The following is a 27500-nucleotide window of genomic DNA, read 5'->3' on the forward strand; positions in this document are numbered from 1 at the left end:
AGCATAAATGCGTTCAGAGGCTTTTTTATATGGGGTTTCTTTTTATCTGTCAAAGAAGATACAAAAAAAAAAGTGTGTCAAATTTACGGATTAATCGTTAAAAAGGGACTATACATATATATATATATATATATATATATATATATATATATATATATATATATATATAAATATATTGGATGTTAAAGGGGGACGGACTTTTCAGTACGTAGGGCCTTACCTTGATTGTTTTGTTGTCCTGTATCTTGGTTTTTCGCGTTGTCCGCGGGTAACGACGTAGAATTTTTCTGTTCTATCGTAGACCTGGAAAAACGACAACAAGAACGTTTTACGGATAATACGTTGAAAAACTTGATTTAGAGACGAGAAGCGTCGTGAAGAACAAGACGATGTTATTTCCCGGTTTTTTCTTTTTTTTTTCTGTTTTTTTTTTCTTTTTTTTTTTTTTTTCTTTTTTTTTTTAGGAAAGCAGTTTTCGTTCGTATATCGTTACCGTTTAAAATAAGCTTGCTTCGCCTCGTGGTTCGAAGGTTCGGCCTTCGCGGAGGATAAGGGAAAGGACGGCGCGGGATTTTGCGAGGTGCACAATTGTTCGGTTAGTTGATTCGCGCTTGGTGAGTCCGCGAAATAAGGTTGCGGAGGTAGGCCCAAAGGATTTCTTAAAAAGTTTTGCGGTGTCGGCCAGTTGTTCATCTGTTGCCACACGCGGTGTCGTGCCTCGAGCATGGCCAGCAACTGAACGAAGTTGTGCTGCGCCGCGTACGGCGGCGACGAGGACGACGTCACGTTTCGTGGCAGGGTGCTGGCGTTCGACATGTTCATCAGGCTGCTCATATAGAGGGCCGTAAGAATCTTCTGATCGGCGATGGGTAAACCAGATTCGCCGGCCTTGCAGGCGTCCTGCAGTATCGTCGTCATGTTGTTCTCTATCATCCTTGACTCCGTGCTCTCCTCCTCCTCCTCTTCTTCGTCGATCGCGTTCATCGACTTGCCGATCCTCTCTTCCTCGATCACAGTTCCTCCTCGAGCGGTATCGTCTTTCTTAATCACCAAGTTCAAAGGCTCCAGGCACTCGGGCTCCATCGCCATGCGTCCTGTCACGGTTTTATATCCTCGTACTCTCCCTCTCTCCTCTCCTCTTTCTCCCCCTTCTTTTCCTCTTCTTTCTCAAAACCAACACCACCTCCTCCTCCTCCTCCTCCTCCTCCTCCTCTTCCTCCTCCTCCTCCTCTTCCACCTCCACCACCACCACCACCACCACCACCACCACCGCCACCACCACCGCCACCACCACCTCCGCCACCTTCTCACAAAATTCACTATCGAAGAGACTGCTACTCCTCTTAGTATTTACGCTACACTCTGAATAACGATCACGAGTTTCCACCCTTCGCGGGTATCCCCGCCGCGCGTATACCACTCCATCATTCTTCTCTCTCTCTCTCTCTCTCTCTTTTCCTTTCACTCCTACGTTTTGAAACTCACCCTGTCTAAGGAGTCCACGATTATCAACGTAGCACCGATCTACTTGTAATAGTTCCTCCGATTTTCTCGGCGTTCCGATTTTCCACCGAGGACTCCATTGCCTCCAAACATTCAGTATTACTCCCGACGCTGATGGCACGCGTGTCTCGCGCTGCCGTTCGACGATTCGTCGTCCTACGATTCGTACGATAAAATGTCTCCGGGGGCGGCATCCGACGACCGTCTGTTTTCTATATCTCTCTCGTATTCCTCCCCTCTGCTTGCTTCTCTTTCTTTCTCTTTCTCACTCTCCCGATTTTCCCATTCTGTCTTCTATATCCTTCTCTCTCTCTTGTTCTATCTATCTCACTTTCTCTCTCTCCCCTCTCCCTTTCGATCACCCTATATATTTTTCTCTTACTCTCTCTCTCTCTCTCTCTCGCTCTCTTTCGCTCTCTCTCTCGCTCTCTCTCACTCTTTCGCTCTTTCCTCGAAACGCGTCGTTTCTGGCGTCGTGGTGGAATCGCCGACCGGTGTTACGACGATTGATTATCCGCGACAGTGGGAGAAGGAGGTGGTGGAGAAGAGCAAGAGAGGAGGAGGAGGAGGGGGAGAAGGGTGCTCGCAGCACGAGCCATCATCGCCGATTCTCTCTGTCTCCTCCTTTATCTATCCATCTCTTTCTCTCTCTCTCTATCTCGCTCTTTTTCCCTCTCTCTCTCTCTTTCTCTTTCTCTCCGTTTCATTCTCTATACTACTGGTTTGTACAGCTAAAACTCGATGATAAAGATCGCATATACACACACGGTCTTTATATGCCTTTTATATTGTTTCTCTCTCTCTCTCTCTCTCTATTAAGTATACCGAGTTTCCCTCCTCCCGTTTCAAATTCTATCACATCCCTTTTACTCTATCTTTTTATCTCTCTCTTTCTCTCTCTCTCTCTCTCTGACTCTCTCTTTCTCATTCTTTCTCTCTCTCCCTCTCTCTCTCTCTCTCTTTCTCTCTCTCTTTGTGTTCCTTTCTTTCTCTCTCTTTTTTCTACTCTCAATTGCGAACCCTTTTTCTTGGCCCTTTTGGCGGGCCACCACGAGGCGCTACCGTCGATCTTGGCGATCTCGCGTGGCTGGGTCGTCCCACTTGCGCCGCGACGAGGTTTATGAACGGATCGAGGTCGAGGGTCAAGGTGCTGCTGTCGCGTTCCTGCCGATAGTGTCCGAAGGGGTCCGATCGTCTTTGCTTCGTGCAACGCCGATGAACGACGATCTCGTCTCGCCGAAGGAATCCCAACAACGTCAGCCTTTGTTCCAAGACGAGGGTTTCAAAGTATAACTCATTCGATCCTCGTCCTCTTCTTCCTTCTCTTTATTTCTTTTAATCTCTCTTTCTATCTCTCTTTTCCTCTCTCTCTTTCTCTCTTTCTCTCTATCTCTCTTTCTATCTCTGTTTCGCTAAAAGAGAGATCAAAAGCAAACTACGGCGAGAGGTGCTCGTCGAACCGTATAGACGAATTTTCCTCCTTAACGCGTAACGCGTCTTTGTATCGCGGTTATCGCGAGTTTCACCAACGTCGAACTATTGGATTGCCTTTTTGCATCCCCCTATATCTCTCTTTCTCTCTCTCTTTCTCTTTCTTTATCTCTTCCATGTCAAAGAAGACGGAAGAAGACGCGTGTACGAGAAGCATGCGGAAGCTTGTGTGTACACACCGTCAGCCTAGGCCGCGATCGCCCGGGTACTACTAATGCAAATTAGAAATCTGTTTAAGAGTGTAATGATCAATACATCACGCGGCGACGGCGGCGTCGGTGGTGGCAGCGTCGGCAGTCGACAGAGTCGGCAGCGCAGACGCTCTGCGGTGCGGGGAAGAGAGAAAGAGAGAGAGAGAGAGAGAGAGAGAGAGAGAGAGAGAGAGAGAGAGAGAGAGAGAGAGAAAGAGAGAGAGAGCCATTCGATAAATGTAATATACGCGAGCCCTCGTGTTGACGACGATGAAGGGACGAAAGAGAGCGAGAGCGAGATAAAGACAGATATATATACATATATATATATATATATATATATATATATATATATATATATATATATATATGGAGAGAGAAAGAGAGAGAAAGAAAAAGAGAGAGAGAGATCACGAGAGAGACGAATCGAAGGGCTTTTGGACTGGTCCTCCACCTCAGCACGTGCTTCCACCTATGGACGTCGTTCAAACTATTTTCCTACCCTTCCTACAACTACCCTCTCTTTCTACAACTGTTCTCTTTCTCTCTCTCTTCTCTCTTTCTATTTCATCCCCCTTTTCGGATCGATCGTCACTTCCTTATCAGCCGACCAGTATGTTACTCGTTCGGTTATAAGCGACCCTTCTCTCTCATAGTCCTTTTTCGATCGGTGCTGTTGTATCCGCTGTAGTAACGATGGGTAAAGTCGTGTTTTACCGGGTAAATAAAGAAATTTCTTCCTCTTCGACCGTCGAGATGTTAACACTCCGACGAAATAATTCTCTCTCTCTCTTTCTTTCTTTCTCTCTATCTATCTCTCTTTCTCTTTCTCTGCTTGATTTATGTATCGTATCGATGGAGCAACCCCTTTCAGATGTTTTCTGTCGATGATTCTTTTATCAAGAGGGTTGGTTCGTTGGTTGGTTGGTTGGTTGGTTGATTGGTTGGTTGGTTTGTTGGTCGGTCATCCGTTCGTTCTTGAATTTCTGGTATAGTCAATATTTTTCTTTGATCGTCCGTATAGGAACACTATAGTGCTGACCTCGCAAATTTTTCAATTGAACACGTAGGAATTCGAAGGTACTAGGTTTGAATCAATTGGTATCATCAATTTTCCAAAGACAATCGAATAACGAAACGAGTATTCTCTCGTTGTAATCATTTCAATGAACGATCTCACCGTGAACCTTACGAACCTGTGATTGTGATCCAAGGTAGAATGATCCGTTTTCGGCGCTGACGACACCAATGCATGCGACGCTAACGCATGTGCGTGAGGACCCAATCCATGATGCGGTGGCATCAGACCCGTCGGCGAAAATCGGTAGAGATCACTGAAAATAAATCGTACGATTGTCATACTCTCGTATCGATTTAAATTATAAGTGGTATATTCGATCGATCGACTTGTCGTTCTCGAAGCAAAACAAAACAAACATTATATATTCCTGTGAAAGAATAAAAATTCATTCAAATATCATATCCCATACTAACCTTGGTAAACTCGAACTCGTTATAGGTAAACTCGTTGGATAAGGACTTCGAAAGCCAGCACTCGCTGGTGAAATAGGGTACATGCTTGGGGTATGCCTGAAATCAATCGTTTCTATAAATTGACATCGTTTCTCATAAAACGTAATACGAGTTTCCTTCCGAGGATCCTTTAGAAAAAAAAAAAAGATTCGAATAAATCACTGGCGACCAAATGAAGAAATAATAGAAGTCCATTGGGTTTATTATCTCTTTAGTGACGATTTTGTTGTTGGCACGAGGAGTACTAAAGAGAGAAAAAGAAGAAGAAGAAGAAGAAAAAGAAAAAGACAGAGAGAGAGAGAGAGAGAGAGAGAGAGAGAGAGCGTTGTACAGGGATCTCCTAATTGAGGAGAAGAGATCTAATCATCCGTGGAAAATCTCAATTTGCGGTGGGTCGGGCAGAAAGCAAATAACAAGGAGGGAGCGAAGTTTCTGAGCGAGGCCGATGCTTCTGAACGGGCAACCGCCTTTCGTGAAAGAGGAGGGTGGCCCGGCCCATCGACGATCATGGACCGCCACCGCCCTGTCCGTCCTGTATCCGATCTAATAGACCGGAACCGAGAGGATGAACGACGAGACTGACCGAAACGGCCGGCACACTCTCGGCACCCAATGATGTTGAGATTTTCTCGAAAAAGGTATTGCGAAAGTAGAGAGGAGTTAGCCCCGAATACGTACTACTTCTCTCTCTCTCTCTCTCTCTCTCTCTTTCCCTCTCTTTCTCTCTCTTTGACTCTTTCCTATTTGTTCCTGGCTCGTTTAGAACATCGAACCAGTTTTCAATAGCTCGCCTCGTGCTATTTACCTGCGGACCGCTCTATTTATGTCCGAAGCTTCCGAAAAATCAACTCTCGTTCGGCTACCCCGGACTTATTCTCTCTCTCTCTCTCTCTCTCTCTCTCTCTCTCTCTCTTTCTCTCTCTATCTCTCTGCTCTCTCTATCCTTTATCTTTTTTTAGGTTTTTTTTTCTTCTCTTCTTTATCCTTTTTTTTTCGGTATTCACCCCTTAAATTCTGAACACGAGCATCTCATTCGAATGAATGGAAATTCTGTGATGGAATGAGAGAGAGAGAGAGAGAGAGAGAGAGAGAAAGAGAGAGAAAAAGAGAGACAGAGAGAGAGAGAGTGAGATCGTTATTACAGTACCGTTATCAGTACAATTTCTATTGCAGAAAAAAAAAAAGATAACCTGGATTCATTCATTTATGAATTATTTGATAGATAACAAAAATTGTCTTTTCTTTCTTCCTTTTTTTTTTCCTTTTTTTTTTCCTTTTTTTTTTCCTTTTTTTTTTCCTTTTTTTTTCTCCTTTTTTTTTTTTTGTACGCAACGGATTAAAATTGAAAAAATAAAAAATTGTTTTGATGCTAGTCAAGAAGAATAAACTTGTTAGGGTTTTAGGTCGCTAGGGATTTCTGAAATGAAGTTAATCAAAATTTATCGATGACGTGCATATTCACATGATTTTTTTTTTCTTTTTTTTTTTTTTTTTTCTAATGCGTTTCACGTACCAAGAAGCGGCGACTTGCGTCATTTCCGGGCTAAGCATGGGATATGGATATTGGCCTGTCGAAAAGGGATACATCGGCGCCCTAGTCAGACCTGAAACATAAAAAAAAAAGAAATATATTGTGTATATGTATAATAAATATCTCAATTTTGGACGAAATTATTACGAACTAGTGATTTTATGTTTCACATTTAACGTCATTTCCGTTCGTAGTCGTAACTAAACTTTAACCTTAACTTAAACTTTAACCTTAACGAAGTACTTGATATTAACTTATTATTTCTCGAAAAAAGTTTTACGATATCGAAAACTTGTATTACATAAATCCTTATTAACTACCCATATATATATACGTATATATTCATTTTCGTTTAGTCATTCGAATAAAATTTCAATGTAGATTTTTAACAACTTTTCAATTTACACTTCTCTCTTTCTCTCTCTCTCACACACACACACACACACACACTCACATATACTTACACACGTTTTTATATCATGGAGATAATTAAAAAATCCAGTTAATTATTCATGAAGAATCGAATGTTACTTTTGTTTGTTTCCGTACATTGAATTGACAAAATACGAACGGCTTGGGCAGTAATTATCTGAGAAGCACTTTTCATTATTTGAACGGTTCATAGTCCGCCATGTATCTCGAAATACATTCTCTCTCTCTCTCTCTTTATTTCTGTACGTTTACGAGAGGACATTTATGCGCATATATATATATATACATATATATATATACAGACGTAGATATACACAAACACTAAAGTAGTAGAAATAGGACGGTGGTGTGCGGGCGAATTAACAGATACAGAATAAACATTATTACAGAGAGATCAAAGAAGAGCGGTTCGATTGCACGAAAGGAGTCTATGTATTTAATATCGCCTCGGTTTACAGTACAAACACGAAACGGAGCTGCTACCGACACAAGCGGGCATCGATCAGCAGGCACAGCTCCGGCAAAACGTTAGCGGCAGTCAACGATACGAAACGAGACCGCACCCTCTCGAAAACGTACTCGACACCCGGTAGAGAGAATGTACATATATAACGTTGGGCATATAATTGAAAACAATCGAGAAAAAAAACTTGCGTACGCATTCTCTTTCGTTCTTTTCCATGTTCATAATGTAAGTATGTGTAATAATGTCTATCTATGTCTGTTTATAATGCGTGTGACAATGATTAATTGTTGTCCTCTTCACCTCTCCCCTCCCTAATTTTTTCCTCATACTTATTATTCGCCAATTTCTTTCTCCTTTTTCTTTTTCTTTTCTTTTATGCTGCACATTATATATATATACATATATATATATATATATATATATATATATATAAATTATAATAATAATAATAATAATAATAATAATAATAATAATAATAATAATAATAATAATAATAATAATAATAATAAGTTTATTATTCTCTTTACCTTGATAAGTAAACTTTTATTCTTATGCCTAAAAGAAAAGAAAGAAAGAAAAAGGAAAAAAAAGAAGTTCATACATAAGATCGATCCATACATCAAAACTTTTTAAAAAGTTTCGACTGATAATTAAAAGCTCTACAAACGATCACGATCAAATCTGACATATATAAAGCTCGTACTTATGCGTTTAAAGATATTTCTCAACTCTGTTAGTACGTATATTCTACCATCGTCGAAGAGAACACGACGATAACGAATTAAATCGCCGTAAGTAGTAAAACCGTAAGACTTTCGACGAGCACGCACCACCTTGCACGCAGATCCTTATCCTTACGAGGTAAATCTGCATGCAAGACCGAGCCCCTTAAACGCGATACGTGTATATCTACGTCGAAACACACACAAACACATGACACTTACTTACACCTACGTAAACGTTGTTTCCTACTTCGATCGTACTCAGGGGGTTGTTTTCGAGATAACGAGAATTTTCGTACAATATAAAAAGAAAGAGAGAGAGAAAGAGAAAGAGAGAGAAAAGTAAAAATAATTCGAAAAAAATTAGAACTGTAAAAAATTGTTTATCGATTAATTCGAAACGAACGATACCTTCGTTTATGAAAAATAGTTGGTGAAAAAAAAAATAGTTATTCACGTTTTCGAAAGGTACAAATATCTTTTCTATTTCTCTCGAAGTTATCTAAGAGAATTAATAATACGTGACACGGAGGCAGTCGTGGAAGGTTGACACGAGTGGAACTCCTTTGTGGGAGGTAAAGCGTGATTGGCTTCATAAGGGTCGACGAAGAGAAGCGCCCGAAGTATCGGCGAGCCTGAAACCGCTTGACGAGGCCAATACGAGGTCTCTATCCACTTTTCAACCCCTCATCCATCCAACCAACCAACCAACCAACCAACCACCCACTCAACCACCCACTCATCCACCCTATCACCAACAACGTTGGATTGGATGGACAATTTCCAATCCTTCAGTCCACTTCTTCTTCGTCTTTTTTACGTTTCGTGATCGTACGTTCGAGCCCCGGGCTAGTTCTCTTTTTCTATCTTTTTTTTCTTTTTTATTTCTCTCTCTCTCTCTCTCTCTCTCTCTCTCTCTCTCTTTCACTTCTACTTCCTATCTCCTTCAACCCCTCATCACTCGCAAAGTCGGTCAACGTGTGGTTTTCCACGATAGAGCCACTCTAGATTTTCGAATAGGACTTTGTTAGATCGCAATTAGTCGATCTTGTTTCGTTTTACTTATCAAGGGAAATGAAAATCCGAAAAGATTTCTAATTATCTTCGTTTCGTGTCTCCGATCCGTTTCAAGCGAATCCTCCAACAACTGGTGTTTTATTCGCGCATAGTTAACGAGCTTTCTCTTTTTCTTTCTTTTTTCCTTTTTTTTTCTTTTTTCTCTTTTTTTTTTTCTTTTTTTTTCTTTTTTTCTTTTTTTTTTTTTTTCTCCTAACGATATCCTCAAAGTTATTTTATCGTTATGAAATATCGTTGACGAGTCTGAACAACTATGAAATTAATTTAGATTAAAAAAAAAAAAAAAAAAAAAAAAAGAAAAAAAAAATAAAAAAACAATAAAAGAAACAAAATAAAATAGAAAAAAGAAAAAGGAAAATTATTAGGAGACACGAGAGATAGGAAACTTGGGATAAATTAATGAATTGCAAAATGATGAATAGGGACTACGTAGGGTAATACATATATATTTTCTCTTTTCTCATTAGCAAGTTAAAACACCACGTAGATAACTTGTATATATATATATATATATATTTTTTTTTTTTTTTTTTTTTTTTATAAAACGCGAAAGATATACGTGTGTTCGGATATCTGATAAAAAAGAAAAGAAAAAAAAAGAAAAGAAACAAGCTTCCCCTCTCGCCCTCGACTCTGGTTCTCGTCCAAAAAAAAAAAAAAAAAAACAAAAAAAAAACAAAAAAAAAGAAAAGAAGGAAAACAATAAGATCATTGCAATCAAGGTATAAGAAATTCGACAATAGAGTGCGAAACGAGTTGGGCGACGAGTATACGCAATAGTATTCGGTGTAATGTATTTTCTTTGGGCCAGGGACACGTGCCGAGCATCCCTAAGATCGTTCGCGACCTAACTGTCCCTTTTCGAAGCACGTAGGAACTGACAAAGTTTGTCAACGCGTGGTTCTCCACGATAGAACTAATTTTCTATTTCTGTGATCCCATCCGCGTTAGTTACCCACCCCTTCTCTCCCCACTCCCCATTTGCCCGTAATGCTCTATAACCTCGTCCCTTTCGAATCCCTTTCTTTCCCTTTTATCATCCGTTTTCTTCTCGTCATTCGACGTTTTTTCGACATAACAGAAAGAGAGAGAGAGAGAGAGAGAGAGAGAGAGAGAGAGAGAGAAAAGAGAGAAAAAAAAAGCAACGAAGCAATCAAAACGCGCTCGCGAATGAACCTAATTCACGATTTTCCTCTCTCCCTCTTCCGCTCGTTTTACCAATTTCTTTTTTCATCGATCGTTAAACGTTTTTACTTCTTTACTCATGGCCTACCCCCAGCCCCCTCCCCACTCCCACCCACTCATCCTCCCATTCCACCCTTCCCTATCCATTTCCTTTTTCTTTTCAACGTAATTACGCCGCACGAGTAATCTCTATCATTCAGGTATAAGGAGAAGTAGAAGAGGTAGGAGGAGAAGGAGGAGGAGGAGGAGGAGGAAGAGGAAGAGGAATAGTAATAGAAACATCGAACAATAGGATCATGTAAACGCTATCGAGGAAACGAATAGTTCGGCTAATAAGAATTGTAAGGAAATAAAAGAATCGTATCGCGATGTTACGATCGGTTAGTTGGGTTAAGTATCGTATGGGCCTGATTCAGATTCAGGATGAGTGAATATAATCGTTATAGTGGTAGTGGGTTGGGTAGGAAGAGGAAGAGGAGGAGGAGAAGGAGAAGGAGAAGGAGGAGGAGGGTAAGAAAGGTTAGCCGGAAGGAAGTGCTAGTAGAAGGTAGGTAGATGAGGAAGATTGAGGGAGAGGAGAGGAATGGTTAGGCTATCCGTTTAATACGACGTATATACGAAAGGAGATGAGAATAGGTAGTACGAATTGCGGATGGGATGGTAGTAGGAATAAGAGAGAGAGAGAGAGAGAGAGAGAGAAAGAATGAGACAAAGAGTGAGAAAGAGAGAGAGAGAGTGTGAGTGTGCGCGTGTGTGTGTGTGTGTGTGTGTGTATACGAGAAGGGGGAGAGAGGATGGTTCGAAAGGGGTGGCTCGTAATATCCTGGCAAGTCCGCGGGCTCCGTCATGTGTGCTTAATCACTTTTCAGTCGACTCGGCAGTCTGCAACCCCATTATCGGCGTCTCACCACCCGGAAAATTACTCTTTTATTCTCGAACAACTCGAGTTCCCGGTATTCCGTGTACCACGATATATAGTCTCTCTCTCTCTCTCTCTCTCTTTCGTGTTTTTCGTTCTTTCGATTTCTCGACGACTTCGATGGTTTTCAGGGGTTTTTTTCGTTTTTTTTTCCTCTCTCTCTCTTTCTCTTCTTTCCTTTCTTTCTTTCTTGCTTTCTTTTTCTTTTTTCTTCTTATTGTCATTTCCTAACTCCGCCATTTGTAATTTTTCAATCCCTTTTTTCTTTTCTCCTTCTCCTTTTTTTCTCTCTCTCTCTCTCTCTCTCTTTCTCTTCAAGAAAATCTATCATCAAATTTATCCACCTTGTAAAGTGGATTATTAACGTCGATTTGTTTGATTTTATCAGGAGGCGATACATTTGAAGGAGAATTCGATCGATTTATATATATATATATATATATATATATATATTAACGTGATATTAACTGAGAAAGGATCAAGGTGGTGATTTCATTCCAAACATCTTTTCTACGAAAGGGTAGAATAAGCCGAGTTAGTTTTCTTCGAAAGGGGATCGAGACTCGAGAGTATGGCAGCGAGTGGCGAAGGAGAGTGGTATATACAGCAGGTTCCCGTGGTGAGCCCTACTAGGACGAGGGCTCCAACTAACGTATTTACAAGTGCTTTACGATACCGATCCGGTGTGAGGAGTGTGTGTGTGTGTGTGTATGTATTTGCGTGTATTGTGTGTGTGTATATGAGCATGCATGTGGATGTTTGTTCATATACATTGTATTATATATACATATATATATTCGTTTTCGTTATAATAACATTTAATAATTTTAATTGTATTCGTTGAAAAATTAAAAATGAAAATATAAATAAGTCGATAAAAATTTATAGAAATATATTTTTTTTATTCTTTAATTAAGAAATATATTTTAATTTATCTCATCTAGTTAATTATCATCGTATAATAAGGTATTAATTATTGCGCTTTTTATTTCTTTTCTCTTTTGGATAATTCAGGAAGAATAATTTTGATGGATATTAATTTGTCAAGAGAAAGAGAGATAAAGAGAGAGAGAGAGAGAGAAAGAAAGAACAATAAGAAAAGGAAAAAGAAAAGGTTGAAATGTAAATAACAACGTTATCTCGATAAAAGTTAAGCACGAACGTCTTCGCATTCGATTCATTAAGTTAGACATTTATATAATAAATCGTTTAATAAGCCGCTTATGGAAAGTCACTGATTCATTGATCACGAACCGGATCAATTATGTATTGGAATCCAAGGGAAAGTTCCTTACTAGGTATGGAATTTCAACGTGTACGAACCATAAAGGCCGACAATTACGTCGGACTCGTTTACTTCAGCTAATACGACGTGCGGAGTAGAGTCTTCTTTCGCAATCGCTAACTCGCGTGGCCATGTTCAGCGTCAAAAATGCAGCCGCCTCGTTTATTCCCTTTCTGTTACTAAATCGACGTAAAAAGTATTTAGCGAGGGACCGTGCGAAAATTTTCTTCAACTTTAGCAACAAGGAAATCGCAATCATTAAACGTCCTAATCGATTGACTTCTTAACGACGACTTGCTTATAACAGTTTCCTCATCGAATCTTTTTGCCGCATTTCTTTTTTATGCAAAAAAAATTTCTTCTCTTCTCTTCTCTTTCTTTCTTTCCCTTTCTTTTCTATATATATATATATATATTTTTTTTTTTTCTTTTTTATTTCCTATCTCCCTTCTCCGTCAATTTGGATTTCTTTCATAACGGATAATTAGATAATGATTTTTAAAGTTTAAAAAATATTTCCATATCATTATCAATATTATTTCGTCATGTAAATATACTCTTTTATGGTTGCTCATACTTTTCATCAATCTTGTATGAAAAATTGTATCGTTCGAGGGAAATACTGTCGATCTGGATTTTACATAATAAAAGTGAAAAACGATAGGAAGATAGGAAGATAGAAAGAAAGAAAGAAAGAAAGACAGAAAAGAAAGAAAGAAACAAGCAAACGAACAAACAAACAAACAAACAAACAAATAAAGAGAAAAATGAAAGGAAAGAGAAAGAAAGAAAGCGAGCAAGAGAGCAAGTAGGAAATGAAGACATAGACAAGTTTTGAAAATAGAGTAAAAGAGAGACAAAGAGCGATGGGAAAAGCAGGAAGTGAAATCGGGCTCATTGACGATATTGAGAGAGGGTGAGATATATATATATATATGTAGAATAGAAAGAGAGAGAAAGAGAGAGAGAGAGAGAAGCTGAAACTCGGCGTGGCTGAAGAGACGCGCGCGCGCGCACACACCCCAAAGTGGAAAGCGGATTGGATCGGCTGGGTGATGGAGAGCGCAGACGGCAGAGTATACGAGAGAGAAAAAGAGAAAGAGAGAGAGAGAGAGAGAGAGAGAGAGAGAGAGAGAGAAAGCGACGAAAGGTGAAAGAGGAAGGAAAAAGAAAGAGAAGGACGGTGAGAGAATGGGGAAGAAAAGGGGAAGAGGAGCGAGAGAAGAGAGAAATTAAGCGGATCAATGGCGGAGCCCCGGCGAAACGAAACTTCAGCATCGACAGCCTCTCTTTCTCTATCTTTCTCTCTTTCTCTCTCTCTTCAATTTTCTCTCTTCCTTCTTCCTCCTCTTCTTCCTCCGGTCGGAGTTTGCGCCTTTCTCCTACGAGAACCCTTTCATTTTCCCAATCTCTCTCTCTCTCTCTCTCTATCTATCTATCTATCTCTCTCTTTTTCTCTTTCATTCTTTTTTTTCTCTTTTTCTCAAATATCGCAACGGAGAAGAGATGCGAAATAAACACGCAATGGAGATCGAAAAGTAGAGCTAATTAGAAATATATTCGCGGGAAGTGAGAGAGGAAAGTTGGCAGGGGTGCCGACGTCGTCACCATGTTGTCGTTGTGTGGTGGTGTATGACGATGAGGAAGAAAGAGAACAAGAGAAAAGGAGAAAAGGAGAAAAAGAGAGACAGAGAGAGAAAGACAGAGGTAGAGAGGGAGACGAAGAAGGAGGAAGCACGGTGTGGTGGTCCAAGAGAGACGGGAGAGATTGAATCGAGGAGGGTCGTTGCTTTTGCGGGGTAAACCGAGTATAGAAGAGTGAGAAGAGAAGAAAAGAAAGAGAGAGAAAGAGAGAAAGAGGCAGGGAACGCGAGGTCGTCACGATGCCGATTCTGGTGGGGGATGTGGTGATGCGAGGGAAAGAAGAGAAGAGGAGAAGAGAAGTGAGGTTAGGTGAGGTGAGGTGAGGTGAGGAGAGGAGAGGAGAGAAGAGGAGAGAACGAAACGTTCGCTCGTTTGCAAGACAAAGAACTCGAACCGCCGTACGAACTCGTAGTCGTGCATAAACGCTATCAGCCCCATCTACATATTCCGGAGACTAAGGAGACACGCGAAGGGGATCGGAAGAGAGAGAGAGAGAGAGAGAGAGAGAGAGAGAGAGAGAGAGAGAGAGAGAGAGAGAGAGAGAGAGAGAGAGAGGGACAGAGAGAGAGAGAGAGAGAGAGAGAAAGATTAAGAGGAAAGAGAAGATCGAAGCGAGTCTCGACATTTCTTCTTTCTCTCTTCCTCTTCCTCTTCGAAAGTATTCAGGAAGTTTGAGAGAGAGAGAGAGAGAGAGAGAGAGAAAGAGAGGAACGACGATAAGGGGGAGAGTGAGAGAGAGATTTTTTCGATTAAAATTTTCTTCGAATTATGACAGATTTATCGTCGATCGTTCCTTGTATCATTTGAAAAAAAAAAACAAAAAAAAAAAGAAAAGAATAAAAAAATTTCGATGTGGACACATATGCATCTAACGTCTAATATATAACGTGTATATCGATATCGAATGTTCACGTGATAGGTAGAATAGAGTAGGTACTGGTTGGTTATCGACTGTCGTGTTTCACAATGGCTCCTCGTTGTAGGAAAGAGAACACGAGATGAGAGGAAAGAGAGAAAGAGAAAGAGAGAGAGAGAGAGAGAGAGAGAGAGAGAGAGAGAGGGCGGTTCCAGGGCGGAGGCAACGAGGGTGGAAGGAGAGAAGCCGTAGAAATAGCGAGCTGGCTTTGAAACACCCTTGACCCGGCACCCGAGGGTGGCTGCATGCTTGGCAGATTAGCCTAATGGTGAGTCCTCCTCTTATTCTCCTACTTGACGCCAGTTTACGAGACCCTCTCTCTCTCTCTCTCTCTCTCTCTCTCTCTCTCTCTCTCTCTCTCTCTCTCTTTCTTTCTCCTCCTACATCGGGGATGCTGTTCGTCCACTTCAACCCTCCCTCTTCTGAATTCAGAACTTGGCGTGGCTCTTGACTCGATAAGAAATAATATTCCTTCAATTAGAAACTTTCAGGAATATATCAATGTTTACGCAATGTCGAGCATCGAACTTTCAAAGTATATACTATTTTGTCCTAATTATTATTATTATACTATTATTATTATTATTATTATTATTATTATTACTATTATTATCATTATTATTTAAAAAAAAAAAAAAAAAAAGCAGGGCCACGTGAAATCATTGCAGAGAGACGACAGGTCGTTAGTCAAAATTGTTGAATTTTTATTCATGGTGCGTAAATAAAATGAATGTTCTCTATTTACAACCTACACTTTTTCAAAATAGCTTTGTTTGCACGTACAAAGTGGTCCTACTCCCGTTCATCGTACGCACATACGCGTGATATATGTTACGGTACTTCGAATGTAACGAACGCGTTAATATTTGCATCTCTCTCTTTCTCTCTCTCCCCCTGTCCCTTGTCACCCCCACTCTCTTTGGGTGAAAGTTTACAAAGTGATGTCGATACAGAGGAATAGATTTACAAGAGCTATTATTACGTACCGCTGAATTCGATCGACGCACTCCGTAAGATAGTTACGTTAATTAAGATTCGAGAGTAGCGTCAATATTTATAGAGTTACAATGCCACGGACTAAAGAGAGAAAGTGTGTCCGAATCGAAAAAAAAAAAAAAAAAAAAAAAAAAAAAAAAAAAAAAAAAAAAAAAAAAAAAAAAAAAAAAAAAAAAGGGGAAAAAAAAAAAACAATAAAAATTATATCGATCGTTCGAAACGAGATATATTTCGCAAAAAAAAAAAAAAAAAGAAAAAAAGAAGGATTTTCGTTTAAAAACAACAATACAAAAAGGTCGACGTTTAAAATGCAATTACATCGATAAAAATAACAGAATAACACCTGACAATTCGCGCGTTGATATGTTACTTACGTATCCGTACATCAATCTCTCGCGTGTAAAATAACAATGATGAAGAGGAAAAAAAGAAAAATAAAAAGAAAAAAATACCAGAGAGAGAGAGAGAGAGAGAGAGAGAGAGTATGTGAGTGTTTGAAAGAGATAGAGAGAGAGAGAGAGAGAGAGGGAGAGAGAAAGAAAAACGTGGCACGAAACGTCAATTTAATAGCGGCTAAACCTATAGACTCCACGATATCCAATAAAACGCGATGCGTGGAGCGTGTGGGTGGTCGCATGGGTTATAGACGCGTGACGGCTACCAGTAGGTACTCACCGGCCGCTGCGGCAGCTTTGCCAGCATCCAAAGCCCCATACGGAGGTATACCCATGTGGGCGGGCGGTGGTTGCGTCAGGTGATCACCGTTCGGACAGAAGAAGGGCAGCCCGCTTGGATGCGTCCCTGCTAGGCCCATCTTGCTTGCCTGGAAAATAAATCAAACGAAAATCCTTTAACACGTACAGTACCAAAACAATATATCTCTGAAAGGCAAAAACAAAATGAATGAATGAACGAACGAACGAACGAACGAACGAACGAACGAACGAACGGAAAGAAAATTAAATTAAATGTAAAAAAAAAAAAAAAGATCATACGAAGTGAGAGAGAGAAAGAGAAAGAAAATGAAAAGAAATGAAAAGAGAACAATGAAAATTTGTCGTTCGCTTTAGCCTATTGATATCCTTCTTCTTTGAATTTAACGATAAACGTTTTATATATTAAGTACTGTTGATCAATACAATCGAATATCGAATGGTATCAATAAACGAAAGTATCAGTTTCGAGAAAGGCGACGACGGGTCAAGTTCGTCGATATCCAAAGGGGCTGAGGAGCTCTACTGCATTGGAAACGCAGGAGCAGCCGCCCTCCTATCAAGCTACGACTCTTAAAAAGGAAACTGGATATTCGATTCGATAAGGTAGAGAAAAGAAAAGAAGAGAACTGAAGTGAAGAGAGGAAAGGAGAGGAGAGGAGGGTAGAGGAGAGCGGACGGAAGAGGGGGGGTGGATAAGAGTGAGAGAGCATTCGTCGAGGACGATCTCGAGCGTTAATTTGCAAAGCCGGCGCGCGCGCTCCTCTCGAGGACTCGAGGGCTCGTTCGGCTTTTCCGTGGGACGGCGTATCGCCGAATTGAAGTGGCTCTTCGAGGGTACGCCTCGATACGCCCCCTTCCCCTTTGCTCTCCTTCCCCTTTTTGTCTGCTTCTCTCTCTCTCTCTCTCTCTCTCTCTCTCTCTCTATCTATCTATCTATCTATCTATCTTTTTCTTCCCTTCGATTAGGTAACAGTCGATAAAATTGGTTTGATTTTATTCAACGAGATTGTATTCAATAAGAAAGACTGGCCCTTAGTATAAGTTTTCAGTTTTGTCGGTTCGAAATATTTTTCATCCTTGATTGGCCAACTTCTTACCATAATAGCAGCTATATCGCGCATTGATCTAACAGCGAGAAGTAGTCCAGGATCCAATGGTTCTCTTTCCATCCACGTGAGAACTCTGGTGAGAAGTCCGACGGTCTCCTCGGCCGTCGGTTCATCTTCCTCGTCGTCGTCATCGTCCTCATGTTCGAATTCGCATTCCTGATCGATCGACTTGCGTTCGGATTCGATTTTGATGAGACGCGATTGATCGACGTCGAGATCGATGGTGGTAGTGGTGGTGGTGGTGGTGGTGGTGGTGGTGGTGGTATCGTAACGTCGTGACGTTCGTTCTTCCCCGTCGATGATCCATCTTGCAAGTTCCTCGTCACCAACTTTGAGACCTAATTCACCAGCCAGTCCACGGAGTTCGTCCAACAGCATCCTATCCTCTTCTCTTTCCGCAGATGCAACGATAGTACGAAGGATAGAGTTGTTGTTTCCCGTAACGTTAGATCGACCTATACGTGATTCTACATCCTCTCGTTCCCTCGGTAAGGCCCAACTTCTGGCAAATGTTTCCGATCGTACGCTCAGCCAGGCTCGGTGTAGATCCGCAAATGCTTCCTTGAGAGTAAATCTTCGAAGATAAGTCTCCAATCTATCATCATCTCGTTCGATCGTTGAGAATTTACTTCGATATACACCATGGTATACTCTGGTAAGTGCTCCAATTGCTAACCTCACTCTCAATTCTCTTACAACGATCCTTGTTTCGAGACAATCCTTCGGTACGACGAAGAGTCTAACAAGACCATCGGCCGCAACGCAGTCCCCTTCGGGAGGTAGATAATCGGCGCTCTCAGCCACGAGGACAGCACCGTCTGGGTGCATGGCCATCGCAGTTACGGCGAACTCACGGTGAAACCACCATAGAAAGAGGTCAGCCGTGAGGGAACCTCTCCCACCGCCGGCGTATACCACCGGTTGGCTGAGCATATTCACACGACTGAGACAACGTGGTCTCCAGTGACGACCAGCCACTAACAACCTAGTCCTATGATGTCCATCATGGTCGGCAGCCCCAACAACCCAGACTCTTTCCCCGGAAGACCTTTCTGAACTCCTCGAGGTTGCACCATGAAGTTTTCGGTGTTCCTCCAGGTGTCCACGTCGTCTTCCAGGTACATCACGCCAGTCCAAGAAGGATACATGCGCCAGATAGATTCTACTGCGATCGTAGCACTCCAAGGCGCTTCTGATATTTTCTAAAGGTGACGAGGAGGTGGTGGAGGAGGAGGTAGTGGTCGGACGTGCACCAGAGATTTCATTTCTAGAATCGGCACGATAAGATGAAGAGGAAGGAGAAGAGGCAACGAGAGGTTCGGATGAAGCTGACGGTGAGGAGGATGGTGAGAGAGGGGGTAATGGAGCAGCTGCTGGGGTTGTATTGGAAGAGGTAGAGGGTGTGGGAGGTGGAATCGGAGTCGACGTTATCGGCGGCGCGGATCGAGTCTGGAGTTCCCCCACTGGTGGTCCCTCCTCCTCCTCCTCCTCGTCGTCGTCGTCGTCGTCGTCGCCGTCCTCCTCCTCCTCCTCCTCCTCCTCTTCCTCCTCCTCCTCCTCCTCCTCTACCTCCACCTTCCCTGTTACAATATCCTCCTTCCCTTCTTCCTTCTTAGTCTCTTCTCGTGCACACTCGCGGCTACCGCGGCGTCTCTTTTCTTTCCGTTTCCGGTCTCTGCAAAATAGCCGTGTGCTCTCCGACGTTTTCAGTTGACTACCGATCAAAGAAGATCCCTCGCTACTGGACACCGAGGATGACCTCGAGGAAGGGCGAGAGGAGGAAGAGGAGGAGGAGGAGGAGGAGGAAGTGGAACTGGAGGTGCATGTAGAGGTGGAACGCGAGGAACAGGGCGAGCTAGAAAGGTTTCTGCTTTCGGATAGGAGGTCGCGATGCGGGCTTTGCGAGCACCGTCGTTTTAGCAGGGTGCCGTTTTCACGGGGCTGCTCGAGGCCACCTTCGGTACTCTCCAGGGGTTGACGCATGCGCGCTCCGATCCATGATCGACCCTCGCGCACCGCCAACACCGCAACCGCCGACGACGCCGCCGCCGCCGCCGCCGCCGCCGCCGCCGCCGCCGCCGTTGCCGCCGCGTCTGTCTCCGGCGTCGTCTTCGCTCGGCCTGGTTTTCTCTTCCTCTTCTTCCTCTTCCTCCGTCTTTTCATCGTCATCGTTGATGCCTTCTTCTTTTTATTATTATTATTCTTTCCCTCGGCTGACTCTTTTTTAACGATTGGCTGCTTTTGGTGATTCTCCTGCTGTTGGTAATTCTCCTCCTCCCGTTGCTCAAGACGTTCCTTATCGTTTCCCTCGAAGGTTCTAGACTCCCTCGAACCACGGCGATCCTTCTCCAATGTGGCGGCAGCTTTGCTACCGCTAACACGCGCGCACTTGCTACCGCGAGGCGACATTCCTTTACCTCTTTTCTCTTAACATATAGAGTACTCGTCTCGCCGTTGATAGAACGAGGAGTCGTAGTGACTCCTTTGATCAAGGTTAGGAACACTGTTGAACTCGATCGAGTTCCGTGGCTGGTTAGCGAGATCTCGTTGATCCCGGCCGACGAGGACTCGCGAGGACAACGGCGTCGAGCTCATCCGCGCGGCGTGCTGGCTTCGCCTACCGAGCGATGACTGAGCGAGCGGCCGCGACGCAGCCGTCAAAGGCCGGAGCGGGAACTAGAAGGCTTTGATGTACCGCCGCCCCGGTGCGCACAAAGCGAAAGCGGCCCCGGCTCGTTGGTTGGCATGGCATGAGGACGCCCGGGGGCGGCGGCGGCGGCGGTGCTGGCTCTGCTGGTGGTGGGTGAGTGGGTGCCACCGAGCTCCCGTCGACCGCCTGCGAGTTGTCGGGGGTGGAAATGGAGGGTGGAAACGGGCGACCCACCACCACCCCCTTCAGCCACTCACTCTCTCTCTCTCTCGCTTCCTCTTTCTCTCTTAAACTGTGCGCGACCCTCCAATGTCTACATTAGACGCCTTCAGACGAATATCCTTTTCTCCTTCTGTTGCGTCCAAGAACCTCCTCCTTATTCTTTCTTAAAGATAAAAAGGAAAAAGAACGGAAATAAAAGGTCCTCTCTTCGAACCCTCTATTTTCATATAACCTCACCCTTCTGTGTCACGCGGCACGAGCACAGAGTAAACCTTATCGATCTTGTTTAACCTACACCGTGCACCTAACACACTGCACTACATTTTCTCTCTCTCTGTCACTTCTCGTCATACTTGTACTTTCTTTACTAGTGTACCAATCGCATCAATGGTCGATCTATTACATAGATTGTCAATGTTACCAATACATTTTTGATGTCGATAAATCATCAATCCTTCTTTTATCCAATAAACAAGTGATAATGGTCTTGACTGATCATCAATAGATCTAATAGATTTAACTGATCCTTTTCATAGACTTCTTGATTATCTATGATACGGACTACTAACGATGCTTTCGGTTGATTATCAATCTGTCATCTGATCGATCCTCCATTATTCTAATGACTTGTCAATTATTTCGATACGTCCTTGATATTGTGATCTGTTAAATATATCTCTGATGATACATTCTTGATGACTTTAATAGACCGATTTCTGTTCGTTGTAACAACATTGTTTATTATCGTAATTATTCACTTTAAAGGGAATATCTGGTCAGATTAAATGAAAATGAATCGAACAAGATCTGGATTCATAGCTGACACAAATCGGATTTGTTCTTCGGCGTTCGCGGAGGCATGATTATAGGCGCGTTGGCCTTTCATAAACCCGTCCACATCAAACGCTACGCATAGGTCGATCGTGATAATATTTGTCACGTAGTTGCGGTACGTGGCTCTACGCGCACTCCTACCGCCAATACGGTAATCGATCTGTTCGCGTTCCCGTGCGGACATAGAAGCTCGTACCGTGCTCTGCTCTCAATACGATGACGTTTCTATACTACAAAAGAAAGAGAGAGAGAGAGAGAGAGAGAGAGACAGAGAGAGAGAGAGATACTATGCCGCGAGCGTTATTCGAACGAGTTCAACAGCTTTATCTTTGCACTAACGAGACCAATAGAGAACAGACCTACTGTTTTATTCGTATCAGTTAGAAATCTCAGATATATTATTATTATACGAATATTTTACGATTAGAACGAATGGCTAACTTCCTTTCGCAAGGATTTTTTGTTTTTTTTCTTTCTGTTTTTTTTTTCTCTTTTTTTTTTTTTTTTGTGAAATGAATATTTTATGTCAATCGTTCACTCTTATGATGATTCTAAAATCGATATCTTGTCTAATACGACGATAGAGTCTAACTCGATATTTTGTTTTGAAGATATCTTATGAAACAATTGTAAATATTTTATCTCGAAGAAAATAATTATCTTTTAGATAATAATAAAATATATTTAATTATGAAAATAACGTTAAATGTTTAATAGAAATTTGCGGAATCGTAAAGGAATATATACAATTTTTCAATATTCTATTAATCAATTAATTAATTAGCTTATTTATTTATTTGTTTGTTTTTTCTTTCTTTTTTTTTTTTTTTTTTTTTTTTTTTTTTTTTTTTTTATAACGACATGCCAGACATATATTATATAAAATGAATCGATTAAATGGAAATACGAGTTATTGGATCGCTCTGATCTAATTGAAATGAAAATTACGTCGACGTTCCTCTACGAATTTCCATTCTTAGTTTGCCCTCATCCCGTGAAGGAAACTAGTAGCTAAAAGACTAGTTTCCATAAGGAAGAAAGGCATTCTCGAACCTGTGAACAATGCAAACGAGACTTGTTCCTCATGGAAACTGACTTTTCAGTTTTATTTTTCTTTTCCTTTTTTATTTTTTCTTTTTTCTTTTTTCTTTTTTCTTTCTCAACAATTCTACCAATCCAGAAAACTCCTTTAGAATATCTACTAGCATTCCCGAAGGACCGTCGCGGCTTGTTCACTATCTGATCTCTATTTCTTTTATCAGCTACAATCAATAGAAACGATTTTTTAATTGGACCTTTTTAACATAAATAACTTCGAAATTGTTATAATATTTGAATTGCATTTAATATAATTACATTTTAAAAATTACATATTAAAAATTTGTCCTTTATTTCCCAACCCCCCCTACCCCCCAATTGCTTTTTTAACACGTAAAGTAGTGTATTTTGAAATTACCAATACGTAACATTTTCATTCGTAAAAAAAAAAAAACAAAAAAATTGATTTTCATCATGTCATTGTAAATACATACATTATTTATATATTCGTCATCTGATGTAAAGTTTTTAATTACATTTTCAGAATAATGTATCGTTTTAAGACATATTAAAAATTCATCCCTTATTTCAACCCCGATGTTTATTAAAGTGGTGAACTTCGAAAGTCTCGATCCATAATATTTTCATTCGTAAAAAAAAAAAAAAAAAAAAAAAAAAAAAACAGAAAAAAGGAAAAAAGAAAAAATTGATTTTCATCGTGTCATTGTGAATAAATACATTATTTATATTATTTATCAACTAATTTACATTTCTTTTTTTATCACATTTACGGAATAACATATCGATTTAAGACATATTAAAAATTCATCCCTCATTCCCATCCAATGTTTATTAAAATGGTGAACTTTAAAAGTGGTCAATTCTTAATATTTTCATTCGTAAAAAAAAAAAAAAAAAAAAAAAAAAAAGAAAATTAATTTTCATCATGTCACTGTGAATACATTATTTATATACATATATATTATACGATATAAATCTTATTCAATTACGTATAGAAGATAATGTATCGATTTAAGAAAAATATAAAAATAAATGATTCTCATTATTTCTCGAATAAAAATAATTATAATTGAAATTTATGCACGTATAAAAAAAAGAGACAAAAAAAGAAAAAAAAGGAAAAAAAAGAAAGGAAAAGAAAAGAAAAACAAAAAAGAAAGAAAGAAAAACAATTCGCGCTATAACCTTCGGACCTTTTTTTATCTTTCAATATTTATTTTTCTCAAATGTCCCCTCTCTCGCTTCTCAAATCGAAAGAAGAGAGTGTCGAAGGTTGATTCGCGCGACAAGCCGTAGTACGGGGCGTTTTCCACGCGTAAGATCGAATCCGGTTCTTCTCAGTTCTTCTACGCGACGCCAATTTGATTCACCCTATTTGAAGCTGTGCGGAGGAGAGAGTCCTCCGAGATGGATGAAAATCGACTTCCACCCTGTTACGAGAGAGAGAGAGAGAGAGAGAGAGAGAGAGAGAGAGAGAGAGAGAGAGAGAGAGAGAGAGAGAGAAAGAGAGAGAAAATGAACAAGAGAGAAAGAGATTGACAGACGGATGGATAGAAAGATAGATAGATAGATAGATATATATGTGTATATATATATATATGTATATATATAGAAAGAGAGAGAGAGAGAGAGAGAGAGAGAGAGAAACACACCGTTTAAGTCTCTCTACTTGAGTTTCTCCTCCTCGACAAAGTTCAAGAGGGTTGTCGCGTGTTCGAGAAAGAACATGGATGGAAAGAGACACAGAGAAAGAGAGAGAAAGATAAAGAGAGAGAGAGAGAGGGAGAGAGAGATAGAGAGAAAGAAAAGGGAAGATGGAAACGATCGCGTCGCATCTACGTTAGGGAGCTCTCCTTGAAAATCGGTTTACGTTAACACGTTCCAAAAAGTTTCCGTTTCCTTCTCGAGGTGCCACGATGTTTTAAGGGCTCGGAAGATACGATGCGGAAAGAACGATTGTTTTTCCTTTTTTTTTGGTCCTTTTTCTTTTTTTTCTCTTTTTTTTTTTTTTTTTATTTTTCTCTTTCTCTTCTAAATCGTTCGATAAGATGAGGATTTCGTAATGAAATCCAGTCGAATTTCTTTAGAGAAAGAAGGAAATAGAGAGAGAGAGAGAGAGAGAGAGAAAGAGGGGGGGGAGGAGAGAAAAAGGGAGAGACAATATAAAACAAATTGTTTATGGAGAAAAATCTTCAATAATTTTTTCAATATTTGCAAAAATACCATAGCTCTCTCTTCGCAGATCTGACATTACCAAATACCGAAGTATACATTTAATGATCTTTTTACGAACGTTTAACGGCGGCAACTTTTGTTTTCTGTTTTTTTGTTTTTCGTAATACAGAAAAACATCGGAGATATATACATGTATATATATATATATATATATATATATATATATATATGTATATATATACAAAAGTAGATATGGTATACAAATGCGAGTGATCAAAAAGACGATAACGTCGCGCGAACTCGACTATGATTAGAATCTTGCAAATTGGTCTTTCCTAACACGCGTTCTACTACGTTCCAGTCTATTCTCTCTCTCTCTCTCTCTCTCTCTCTCTCTCTCTCTTTCTCTCTCACATATACATATACCCATCCATTCCCTCCCGCCTCTTTGGGTCCCTTAGAACGAAGTACGCATGAATTATTCGAGATACGTTAATCCGGTTGGCTTCCAGAGAAGCTGCTGCCGCCGCCCTCGTTTCTCTCTCACTCCTCCTACACACAAATACACGCATACACGCACAGAGAGACATAGAGAGAGCAAGAGAGAGAGAGAGAGAGACAGAGAGAGACAGAGAGAGAGAGAGAGAGAGAGAAAGAGAGAGAGTCTCGCATAGTTTCTACGTCGTAGAAGATCGAGAAGTAAGAGAGGAGAGAAGGGGATGCCGAAATAGGAGTAGTAGGCAGAAGAGGAGGAGAGAAGGATGACGAAGAGAGAGAGAGAGAGAGAGAAAGAGAGAGAGAGAGAGAGGGAGAAAGAGAGAAGAGGGTTGAAGGGGCTTGGAGGGGGTTGGACGAGTCGAGTCGAGTCGAGTCGAGTCGGTGGTGGAAATGGAAGAGGGAGAGGAGTCGGTGAAGCGGAGGAGTGGGTGGAGGAAGGTTGCCGAGGGGTCGAAGGGGGTAGTAGGTGCGGTGAATGGAGCCGTGGCGCAACGGAGGCGGCGGTGGCCAACCCCAAGCCGAGGTTGCCGGGGCAACGTGGGAGGTGTAGGTGCTCTGCTGCTGTCGGGAGGACAGGGAGGAAGGGTTCTCTCATTCGCTCGACTAGGGCCAGAATACCGTGCCGCGGGGGTGGTTTTTCTGCCGAGAGCTGTTCGTTCGTAGAGGGGAGAGATGATAGAGAAAGACAGAGAGAGCAAGAGAGAGAGAGAGAGAGAGAGAGAGAGAGAGAAAGAGATAGAGTGAGAGGGAGAGAGAGAAGATCCCTAGCCAAAACGACCATCGGATGTAACCTTAACTGTCGTTGCTACTCCTATACACCCTCTACCTTTGCTCCCTATTCACCCTTCGACGACTACGCGACGATACTACCTTCGACATCCACCGAACTTGTTTTCCTTTTCTCTGTAAATTCTCGATGACGGCTCGAATAATCGAGCGGGACAACCGAAACCAAGCGAAAGAAAGAGAGAGAGAGAAAGAGAGAGAGAGAGAGGAGAGAGAGAGAGAGAGGGAGGGAGGAAGGGAGAGAACTGATACTCGTCCTTTGGTGTCATTTTCCATATGCCCCTTTCGTAACCCCTCATAGTTGATCGCAGTACTTTGGGGATCAGTTCAAGAAAGATGACTTCTTTTTTTTTTTCGTTTAACTATTTAAATTGATCAAAGTTTAATTATTCATTGAAATTATTTTCAATTAAAAGAGAGAATCCTAAGAATTATCATAATAATATAATATAACGATTAAACGATGAATAAATATCATGTCGGTAAGTTTTGTGATTGTATATATATATATATAAAATCCTTTCTACATAGGGGACATAATTTTATTCAGAAAATCCAAGTGAAATAGTTTTACTTTTAATACTTTTAGAGGGATAGAATTATTTCGTCAGGGAAAAAACGGATTTGGATCGTCCAGAATGATTTTAAGGACAGACAACCCTTTTTTAGATAAACGAAAACACGTTCGTTCTTTTTTTAAAGGGTGAACAGTCACGGTCATGGCAGAGATAGATAGATAGATATATAGATAGATAGATAGAGAGAGAGAGAGAGAGACAGAGACAAAGAGAGCTCATTTTGTTCTCCCTTAATTTCCTTTTTCTTGATTTCGCGCGACTCGTTACAACAACCCTTATTCTTCTTCTTCTTCTTACCTCCTTCTTCTTTTCCTCTTCCTCCTCTTCCTCTCATCCTTCCTTTCTTCTTCGAATCTCTCTCTCTCTCTCTCTCTCTCTCTCTCTCTCTCTCTCTTTGTCGTCTATCGTCCTCTTCTTTCTTTCTTTTCTTTTTCTTTTTTTTGTTCTTTCTTTGGTCAGGCCGTTAAAGGGTTAACCGGTTGACCTAGACACGTGTCTCGAGTGTCTCGCGTTTTTTTTTTTTTTCATTTTTCTACCCGTGCTGTTACCACCTTCTCTTCCTTGCACATCGTCGTTCTCGTCGTTTACGAAGAAATGCAGACGGGCAATGCCCTTACCGTCCTTAACCATGAGACACGTAAAACATGATTTCTTACGAGATTTTACTTAGAAATAAAAAAATTAAAAGAAGGAATAGAAAAGAAAGAAAGAAAAAAGAGAAGAAAGAAAGGAAGAAAAAAGAGTTAAACAATTAAACACTCGTCCCTTTCTTCTCAAAAGTTTTTCGTAGTTTACGACAAACTCTTTTTTCTACTGTTAAAAAAAAAAAAAAAAAAAAAAAAAAAGAAAAGAAAAAGAAAGAGAAAAAAAAGAAAAAAAAAAAGAAAAGAAAAAGAAAAAAAGTAAAAGAAAAAAAGAAAAATCGGCGTAAAGCATAGACGTACATGTATATTAATTACCGAAGTTTATCGAGGATGATTTT

At 40.9% G+C, this 27500-nt stretch overlaps 1 protein-coding gene across 1 annotated transcript in view; it reads right to left on the reverse strand.

The window, feature by feature from the left end:
• LOC124956742 overlaps window positions 1-22144 on the reverse strand; it is a 31952-nt gene extending 9808 nt beyond the window's left edge. Inside the window, exons 1-7 of the mRNA XM_047512939.1 lie at window positions 17705-22144; window positions 16567-16714; window positions 6232-6322; window positions 4680-4775; window positions 4382-4519; window positions 221-303; window positions 4-46 (exon numbers count right to left, since the gene is read on the reverse strand). Of these exons, the coding sequence (XP_047368895.1) occupies window positions 4-46; window positions 221-303; window positions 4382-4519; window positions 4680-4775; window positions 6232-6322; window positions 16567-16714; window positions 17705-20125 (3020 nt within the window). The 5' untranslated portion in view covers window positions 20126-22144. The remainder of the gene's footprint in view (window positions 1-3; window positions 47-220; window positions 304-4381; window positions 4520-4679; window positions 4776-6231; window positions 6323-16566; window positions 16715-17704) is intronic.
• Between the last annotated feature and the right edge of the window lie 5356 nt (window positions 22145-27500).

The sequence above is a fragment of the Vespa velutina genome, chromosome 1 (genome assembly GCF_912470025.1).
Source record: "Vespa velutina chromosome 1, iVesVel2.1, whole genome shotgun sequence".
In the NCBI taxonomy this organism is placed as follows: domain Eukaryota; kingdom Metazoa; phylum Arthropoda; class Insecta; order Hymenoptera; family Vespidae; genus Vespa; species Vespa velutina.